The sequence below is a fragment of the Solanum tuberosum genome, unplaced genomic scaffold (assembly GCF_000226075.1).
Source record: "Solanum tuberosum cultivar DM 1-3 516 R44 unplaced genomic scaffold, SolTub_3.0 scf00105, whole genome shotgun sequence".
NCBI lineage: Eukaryota > Viridiplantae > Streptophyta > Magnoliopsida > Solanales > Solanaceae > Solanum > Solanum tuberosum.
In genome coordinates, this window is record NW_006239031.1 from 636031 (window position 1) to 646419 (window position 10389).

The following is a 10389-nucleotide window of genomic DNA, read 5'->3' on the forward strand; positions in this document are numbered from 1 at the left end:
TAGTGCCCGTTTGGATTGACTTATTTTAGGTGCTTTTAAGCCAAAATAACTTTTAAGCAGTTTTGAAGTGTTTGAATAAAGTTAAAAAGTGCTTATAAGCACTTATTTTAAAGCTAAAATAACAAAAATAAGCCAAAAGCCATAAGTTAGAAATCCTAACTTATGGCTTTTGGCTTATAAGTCATAAGCCAAAAGCCAATCCAAACAGGCCCTAACTCTTTATCCTTTCTACCAAGCGAGACCTTAGAGTTAGGTAGATAGAAAGAATTATTGATCATCTTTTTTCACCTGTATTTCAATTTGAGTTTTGAATCTTTTGTAATTTTCATTTCATACCATTGAAACTACCATTAAAGGTTGAAGTAGAACATTAAGTACCAATCCTATCAATGAATCACATAAGGTATGAACTGTTTTATCCTCTATGGAGGAACATTCAATGCGAATTCATGTCAATCAGACTCCAGTGTGGATACCAGACGATAGAAAAAATACAAGGGACAATACTAGAACTGCATATATACACAGATATTGCCGCGCCCACAGCACAGTTTCCCATACATATTTGGGTCCAAAGATTTTTCTTTGAATGTGTTACAAGTAAAACACAATACAATAGCACACTTTTCCATGTGAAGAGCTACAAGGGAAATCAACAAGTTGTTTTTATTTCCCCTCTTTTACTTTTCTCTTGTTACTATACTTTTCTTTTGACGTGGAAGATCAAAAGCAAATGTTTATATGATCTCTCTCTTGCTTTAACTTTTGCAGCCCTCTCTTTAGGACTATTCCATCTTCTAAAAAAGCTCAAATAATACACACATTTACATAGAAAATTGGTCCAAATTTTCTTTTATCTATATCTAGTAGGGCAATCAAGAATAAAGCAAGTTTACCATACACCAACCAGGGTTGTGGTGTAGTGTTAAGTACTCATTCATCCTTAATTAAGAGGTCTTGGACAGTTCGAACATGGGACTTCCCATATGAATTTGAATTTAGTTAAGCTTAATATGGATATCGAACACTGCGTGGGAGAACAAAAAAAGCAAGTTTACCGGCCATACAATTAAAGATAAAAAAAGCTTCTCTGGTTGTTTCTTCCATGCAACCTATCTATACAACACAATTATATAATGATCATTCCTAACAAAACATAGTAATGATATATTAATAATCATCATCTTTTTACTACTGTGTTTGTTGCAGGCACATGTCTCCAACTTCAAGAAACTGTACTGTAAGAAAAGAATCACAGTTTTAGGACTTAGAAAATTAATTAACCCCTTTTTTTAATTATGCTTAAGATACTCTATACCAAGTACATAAATTGTGCTTTTCTAGCATAGTTTTTAGGTTGATTATTTCATCTATTGCCAGAACAATAACCCATGCAGAAAAAGTTCTTGTCCCCAAGATAAGAAAAGAGGATCATCACTACTTATTTACTTGTTCACCCTTTACATCATAAATATTATGCAAGCAAATAAGGCTTGTGTCACGTAGGCGAAATTAGAAATTTGAGTTTATGTATTCTAGATTTTTATAAAAAGTTATTAGGTTTTTGATAAAAAATTTAACACAAATAGCTAATGAGTTTTGTCGAATCGATAATCGGCATTCTAACTCCATTTGGTTTGTGATGTCATTGTAGGTTTTGGGCTAGTGAAAGATAGTAAATATATATTGAAATTAACTGAGATGTACGTAAACTGGCTCATCAGGATTATAAAGCAAAAACAGATGTCATTATGATCCTAGATGTAGATATTTTTGTTAATGCTCAATTATGACATAAAGGAAATTGAAGTAACAGAATTTCAAACATGTATATCCATATATATGAGTGTCTATAATATAGAAAAAAGTTCTTTTTATACACAGACAGAGTAAAACATCTCCTATAAACAACTGCTAATAATAAGATGGACTAGTAACTCAAAAAAAAAAAAAATAAGTCATAATGTTATAACAAGTTATATACATTCATAATATATGTAATAAAAAATACTTAGATGAGAATTCTTCTGTGCAGCCTAAATTATATTCTCCATAATATGATCAGATCAGTAGCTGGCCTAGTTAGCTAGCACATACTAAATCTATAATTCTCCATTACGTGTCATTAATCATTAGCAATTTTGAGTCAACATTTGCTATGTAATAGTGGCATGCATTGATTAGATATACACACCTTTTCCCTCTTACTTTGAGTTATTTTATTGCCATGGTTATTTTTTTTCCGATGTTTCGTATCTATATTAGAGTCTGATTAAATTTAGATTTACGCTTAAAATTTCCACATTATGGATAAAATGCTCTCTAACAAAGACAACTCTATATTCCTTGGACTCAAACCTGAGACTTTTGATTGAGGTACTTATCACTGCACCACAAACTTCGTTGGTCTCAATGCTCTCATATCAGAAAATTGAGACCAACTCAGCCATTCCTTCATGAATGATTTGAAAGTGCAATTTCATCATCTCTCACTTAAATTAAAGTGTCTTTTCCACTTAAAGTTAAAGGGTATTCTTGTCATATTGAATAATAATGTAGAGTGTGAGAAAGATAATAGTATATCAACTTTACTTTTTTCTCATTATAATCTCAACTTTAAATTTCTGTTTTTTCATCCAACGGCTGTTTTTTAAAGTCAGTAGGGACCTGCTTTTTTTTTTTCTTCCTTTCTTTGTTACTTTGCTCAAATAAGTAATTCATTACTGTATATATACACTTAATAGTTAAAGAAAATACCATTTAATTTAGGCTAAAAACTAACTTTGATCTTCTATGTAATGTGTTGTTCTTCAGTGAGAGATAAAAGGAAAAAAAGCAAAGAGAGGAAAAGGGGAGGCTTAGCTTCTTCCTTGATCTTGAAGACTCACTTTCTTTCTTTTGAAGATGTTTGATTCTTTAAATCTATCTATACCTGAAGTTTCTCAGATTCCCTTAACTTTTTTCTCCTTTTACATTGCCTCAAAGTCTCATAATAACTCACTTTGTTTCTTCTTCAAGTCCAAACAAATTCACTTTCCTTGAAAAAACTTCCAAGAAAATATGTTGCCACTTATTCTTGTCACACTCTTTACTCTTGTATGCACTTCCATTTCCTCCTCTTCCTCTTCTATTAGTACTGATTTTCATGCTTTGTTGAGTCTAAAAAAAGGATTTGACTTCTCAAATTCTGTTTTGAGTTCATGGGATAGTTCAAATCCTAGCTCAGTTTGTTCTTGGATGGGAATCAAATGCTTACAAGACCGAGTTGTATCGATAAACTTATCCAATATGGAGCTTTATGGTTCTGTTTCCCCTGCTATTTCAAGGTTAGATAAGCTTGTTGAGCTTTCAATTGATGGAAACAACTTCACTGGTGAAATCAAGATTGAGAACATGAGGAGTCTTGAGTCACTCAACATTTCAAACAACATGTTTAGTGGGAGTCTTGATTGGAACTACACAAGTTTGGCTAATTTGGAGGTTCTTGATGCTTACAACAATAACTTCTCATCTTTTCTTCCTGTTGGAGTTGTTAGCTTGGAGAAACTCAAGTACTTGGACTTAGGTGGCAATTATTTCTATGGACGAATACCGGAGAGTTATGGGGATTTGATTGGGTTGGAATACTTACAACTTGCTGGAAATGACCTGCATGGAAGAATCCCTAGAGCTTTGGGGAATCTTACCAACTTGAAAGAGATTTATTTGGGATATTTCAATGTTTTTGTAGGTGGGATTCCTAAGGAATTTGGAAAGTTGGAGAATCTTGTTCACATGGATATTTCTAACTGTGAATTAGATGGTCCAATTCCTCCTGAATTAGGGAATTTGAAATTGTTAAACACACTTTTTCTACATATAAATCTTCTTTCAGGTCCAATTCCAAAGGAACTAGGCAACCTTACTGGCTTAGTCAATCTTGATCTTTCAGCCAATGCACTTACTGGTGAAATCCCATTTGAGCTCATTAACCTTCAGCAGCTACGCCTTTTCAACTTGTTCATGAACAAATTACATGGTTCTATACCGGATTTCATCGCTGATTATCCTGACCTGAAGATTCTTGGTCTCTGGATGAACAACTTCACCGGTATAATCCCGGAGAAGTTAGGCCAAAATGAGAAGCTACAAGAGCTGGATTTGTCTTCAAATAAGCTCACTGGTACAATTCCTAAACACTTGTGTGCTTCTAAGCAACTCATAATCTTGATTTTACTGAAGAATTTCCTCTTTGGTTCAATCCCAGAGGATTTAGGCACATGTTTAAGTCTTGTTAGGGTGAGATTGGGACAGAACTACTTGAATGGCAGTATTCCAAATGGATTCATTTACATGCCTGACCTAAACTTAGTTGAGCTTCAGAATAACTACCTGTCTGGTACCTTATCAGAAAATGGTGACACTTCTTCAAAGCCAGCCAAGTTAGGTCAATTGAATTTATCAAACAATCAACTTTCAGGTTCTTTGCCATTTTCACTTTCTAATTTCTCTTCCCTTCAAATCCTTTCACTTGGAGGGAACCAATTCTCTGGTCCTATTCCTACTTCTATAGGTCAACTCTCACAAGCTTTAAAAATTGACCTCAGTCAAAATTTTCTTTCTGGTGAAATCCCCCCTGAAATAGGCAATTGTGTCCACTTGACTTATCTAGACTTGAGCCAGAACAACTTCTCTGGCTCAATTCCACCTCGAGTATCCGAAATTCGAATCTTGAACTACTTGAACTTGTCAAGAAACCACTTGAATGAGACCATACCAAAGTCAATTGGTACCATGAGGAGTCTCACTACTGCTGATTTCTCATTCAATGATCTATCAGGCAAGCTGCCAGAATCAGGCCAATTTGCTTACTTCAATGCTACTTCTTTCGCGGGCAATCCTCAACTCTGTGGTTCTTTATTGAACAACCCTTGCAATTTCACACTAATCACTGATCCACCAGGAAAGTCTCATGGAGATTTCAAGCTGATCTTCGCCCTCGGATTGTTAATCTGTTCACTAGTCTTTGCAGCTGCAGCTATCATAAAGGCCAAGTCTTTCAAGAAAACAGGCGCGGACTCTTGGAAAATGACAGCATTTCAGAAGGTTGAATTCAGTGTTGTTAATGTTCTTGAATGTGTAAAAGATGGCAATGTGATAGGCAGAGGAGGAGCCGGGATTGTGTACCATGGGAAAATGCCAAATGGAGTTGAAATTGCAGTGAAAAAACTGCTTGGCTTTGGGAACAATAGTCATGATCATGGTTTCAAGGCGGAGATTCGGACACTAGGCAACATTCGACATAGAAACATTGTAAGACTAGTTGCTTTTTGTTCCAACAAGGAAACGAATCTCCTTGTGTATGAGTACATGAGGAATGGTAGTTTAGGAGAGGCGTTACACGGGAAAAAAGGCGGATTCCTTAGCTGGAATTTGAGGTATAAAATTGCTATAGAAGCTGCTAAAGGATTGTGCTATCTTCACCACGACTGCTCGCCATTGATCGTTCACAGAGACGTCAAATCCAACAACATTTTGCTGAATTCAAACTTTGAAGCTCATGTTGCTGATTTTGGACTAGCAAAATTCTTGGTAGATGGTGGTGCCTCAGAATGCATGTCTGCTGTTGCTGGCTCCTATGGTTACATTGCCCCTGGTACATTACTTTTAACTTTTACTCACACATTCTCAATAATCAATCGTTCATATTAAGTGAAATTAATAACCTCGAAAGATAAAATACAACTTGGTACAACATGTCAAAATACACATTGTATAGAGGGGACAATTATTGTGTAAAAATCATATATGTACGTTGGTTAGTTAATTTAGTTAGGTATGTAGACATTACCTGACAAAGTGATTTTTGCCTGGTCGTACATACAACAACAATTAGTCTTATCAATTGGTCATAAAATCAAACTTTTAAGATAAAATATTATATTGCATTTTGTTTCTTTTAGTTTGGAGTTTGTTGAATTCGATAGAAATTTTGGGCTAAAGTGAAGAGGCCCAAGATCACCCGTGATTGAAGGCATAGAGTTTAGGGCTTTGTTGGAATTTTCTGGGTAATCGTAAATCGTATCATGGGCCCGTTTTTCGAGAGAGCACTTAATTTCTGTGCCATAGAGAGAGTTCTTAGTGGGGGCCCAATAGAAGATCACTCTGCTAAAGTAGGTCAAAAAACTGACTTGACTGACACACAAAGATAATTGGGCCCCCTCGATTGTCGTGCTTGCCAACTCAACATGCACTTGTTCAAAAGGAATTCAACTAAATGGAATAGAGTATATAATATATAGTCACAATATTACATATTTTACTGTATAACTCTTTAAAGTAGTCAACTTTTTTAAAATTAAAGGAGGGAGAGAAAGCAATAGTGTGAATAGCGATGAAGTCAAGATATTCTATTTGTCACATATATTTGAGGGGTGTTAACTGATCTCAAATATTGTTTAATGCATTTATATTAAATTTGTATATACATTGTCATAAATGTTAACCTATTTTTTTAAAAAAATTGTTGCAGAATATGCATATACTTTGAGAGTAGATGAAAAGAGCGATGTATATAGTTTTGGTGTGGTTCTATTGGAGCTGATCACCGGGCGTCGTCCGGTGGGTGAATTCGGAGACGGAGTGGACATAGTACAATGGAGCAAGAAAGTGACAAATTGTAAAAGGGAACAAGTAACACACATTGTTGATCCAAGGTTAACCACTGTGCCTGAAGATGAAGCCATGCATTTGTTCTTTATTTCTATGCTATGTATTCAAGAAAATAGCGTAGAACGTCCAACAATGAGGGAAGTCATTCAAATGTTGTCCGAATTTCCACGACAATCATCAGAATATAATCAACCTTCGTCTTCAAAAGTTGTTTTACAGAAGCTAAAAAGCCTTGAGAATGACCAAACTACTTGTCCGAAGATTCGGAAAGAACTTTTGGTCTAACCAATTTTCATTTTTATATAATATGGTCCTCTTGGCAAGTTGTTTTAATTTTAACTTTGTATTATTCTTTATGCTTATTTAAGGTTAGGGGTTTTGTGACAAAGAGAAGTAGGAATATAATTAGTACTATGTATTACTAAGTAGTTAATTAGTTGCTTTTGATTAGTTGTTAGGGTACTTGGGGGTGTTTTAAGTTCTTGGCAAAGGCAGACCAGGCCCAATTAAGTTGGTTCTGAATGCTTTTTGTATCATATGGTTATATACAGGTATATATTCTTCCTTTAACGGGTGAATTGATTCTCGATCCAATAATGTTTAATTGTTTATTGTTGGTCATGTTGTTATGGATGAATTGGTTCTCGATCCAATATGATATTATAAGTGAAGTGAAATGAAATGAATAAATTATCAAAGTTCAGATAAATTTCTGAAATTTTGGACATTTTAACTCTAGATGCGATTTTTTTCAACTTCAATTTTTAAAGTTTGAAATTGATTCCGGTTTTTTTATAAAAAAAATAAAAGATTCTGAATAACATAACTGAATTGGGCATACGGATATTGGGCCTCGCACACCAATACAGAGTAGCCCAATATTGAGGCCCAGTCTTCAACGCTTGAACGCTTCAACGAGGCCCAAATCATAAATTATTCATTATAAAACGAAGATAACAAATAATAATTGAAACATTTAAAAATATTATTTATATTATACTCCTATACAATATGCTTAAAGTGAATGAGTTTTCATGCAATGTTACCTCTATCCAACTATCCTGGAGTTTGCTTAATTATATATATGAGTATCATTATATTCTTTTAATCCCATAATTATAGATGATTCCACATATATGAATTTTAAATATGATTGATTGTTCATAAGTATGTATTCCTTGGAATATTTGAGGTCTTTTTATTCATATTGTCACTTTTTTTTATTATATTCTTATTTATAATAATTTTTTCAACTTGTCAGAATATAAATAAGATTTTTTTTTTTGAATATCTTTCTCTGTCATTGGTGTCTGACTAATTCGAATTCACACCAAGTAGGGCTCTCTGAGAGAAACACTCCTTATTGGGACTCAAAATCAAGATCCCTGGTTAAATAAAAAACAACTACATCTACTACACCACATATTTTGATTGTGTAATTTAATAAACTTGATAATTTATATTATATAAACATTCCGTTCTATATGTAGATATCTATCAAAAAATGGCATTGTATAATGAAGAATGTTTTAAATTAGATGCCATGTTTTCATTCTAATGCACAGACTTTCCGTTTCTTATTAAAACCAAAATTTTATTTTAGGGGAAAAAACAAAGATGTCAATATACCACTAACAGTCAAACCTAATATTTGCAACAACTTCAATATTTTTTCTATCTAATTCTTCAATTCAAACAATTTTAAATTATCCCAAAATCCAATTTAATTTTCTAAAATATCTCCTTCAATAATACAAAAAAAATCAATAGATATTTTTTATTTTATAATAAAAAATAAGTAAACAACTGGAATCTTCTAAATAGTGCTCGTCCACAATTCAAATGAAAAAAAAACACACAAAAGAATCTTGAGTACCAGTCATTGACTATAAAATGAACGGTCCAGATCACTTGACACCAAATCAAGAAACGAATATGAACCGTTAGATTAAAATTAAGGGTTTAGTCACAGTTCCTTTCCACTCCACGCCTCCTATTATACACTCACGCAGTCCTCTTTACATTCTTCCTCTTTCGTTTCCTTCAAAAGCCTTCGCCACAGGGAAACCGCTTCTCTGTATCATAGCGGTTTTCCGGTTATCTGGATCGGTGGTTTTGCTTATTTACTTATATAAGGTGAGTTTTTCTTTGTTTTCTTGATTTTTTTTTGTTTGATATAAAGATCTATAACGTTTGTTTATTTGTTCAAAGATTTTATCTGGGGTTGTTCAGTTTCATATGATTTTAAGGGGAAAAGGGTGTTTTTGGATGGTTTTTTTACGCGACATACATGAACACATGAGAAAGAAAGATCTGAACCTTTTTTCTTGGAGAGATTTTTCTGGGTTTCACATGAATTTCTGCAAAAAGGGTTTTTTTCTTTCTTGGGGTTTTGTCAGTTGTACTTTTTTTGGTGAAATTTGAAATGGGTTTCCATTTTTATTGAGATTTTAGTTAATTTATTTCTCTGAAAAAGTTTGTGGTTGCTTTTCCTATGTGCACGCATGATGAAGCTTTAGGGTTGTGTTTAATTTTATTTTTTTTGAGGACAAAGGAAACCCACAACTCCTACCCTCCCTTGGGTGCGCACAGGGTAAAACACCCCAGGAGAGGTTGTTTTCAGTTTATTTTTCTAGGTGATTAATTTTCAACCCTAGTTTTAGTCTATTTTATTGCTTTGATATTTTTTCCAGGAAATTTCCCAATATTTATGGTGTGATTTTATTGGGAATCTGTTGTCCCTTATTTGTTTGCTGCTATTCTGCGTTATTGTGAAGCAGAAACACTAGTATAGATTGAGGGGCTATATTCTCTTTTCCCTTGTTTTATGGGGTAATCATTTGAAACTAGATAAGGTCCACCTTTTTTTTGTTGGTCAATTATTAGGATAATAAAGTGAGGGAAACCATTTTTTTCTCTCTACATTACATTTGATAGGCTATCTTTTACTTCCTTATATCTAGGCATGAATTCTTGTTTTTGATTTTTTTTTTTGGTATGTTCTGTTATCTACAAGTCAATGGCTTGGAATGATTTTCTTGTCTTTCTTTGTCTACATATGATTGTAAGGCATGTGCTTAATTCAAAGCTCTTGGGAGGGTATTCGTGTCTGTGTGGTTGTTCGGGTTGTTTTCTTCTTTTCTAGTAGATTTTTTCCCTTAATATCATGATTTTGAAGCTCTCAATTATGTTTTAATCATTAAGAATTTGTTTATGATTATTTGTTCTCATAAGTTTCTGTTTCCTTTTTACCTTATGCATTTCATCAACTGGTCGCAGGTCAGGAATTGGCTTTTGAAGCTTGACAATGGCTGGTGAGAAGATTATAGAAAAACGTATCCTGTTAATATTTGAGTCTGCAGTTTTCGTGGGTCTTTTGATACATTCTCTAGATGTTTTACTACATGTTTGAAATTTTTGGAGACATGGTTTTTAAAATGCATATGATGTCTCAATCTCTTATTTGACATTGAGGACTGGATTACTCCACAGTATGATTTTTTTGCTGATGAGCACATTTCTGAATGTTAGGAGGTGACTGGGAATTATATATGAATTTTATTCTCAAAGAACTAGAAGTGTCCAACAGCAGTTTCCATACATGAATCTATGAATTCCAAACTCTACCAAATGTCTTTTCAGGAAACAGCTTTGATCCCTGATTAAAAAAAACGGATGTTTCGGTAAACAGCTTTGATATCTTATCCCCCCCCCCCCCCCCCCCCCCCCCCCCCCCCC

The 10389-nt window shown here is 33.9% G+C and overlaps 2 protein-coding genes across 2 annotated transcripts in view; both read left to right on the forward strand.

Moving 5' to 3' along the window:
- Positions 1-2741: 2741 nt before the first annotated feature.
- On the forward strand, positions 2742-7260 carry LOC102590655 (leucine-rich repeat receptor-like serine/threonine-protein kinase BAM3). The gene is made up of 2 exons (XM_006349265.2): positions 2742-5635; positions 6512-7260. The coding sequence occupies exons 1-2, from the start codon at positions 3061-3063 to the stop codon at positions 6934-6936; spliced, it is 3000 nt and encodes a 999-aa protein (XP_006349327.1). The 5' UTR covers positions 2742-3060; the 3' UTR covers positions 6937-7260.
- Positions 7261-8664: 1404 nt separating this feature from the next.
- The window catches only part of LOC102591006 (YTH domain-containing family protein 1), a 7566-nt gene continuing 5841 nt past the window's right edge, over positions 8665-10389 (forward strand). The window contains exons 1-2 of the mRNA XM_006349266.1: positions 8665-8787; positions 9931-9986. Of these exons, the coding sequence (XP_006349328.1) occupies positions 9959-9986 (28 nt within the window). The 5' untranslated portion in view covers positions 8665-8787; positions 9931-9958. The remainder of the gene's footprint in view (positions 8788-9930; positions 9987-10389) is intronic.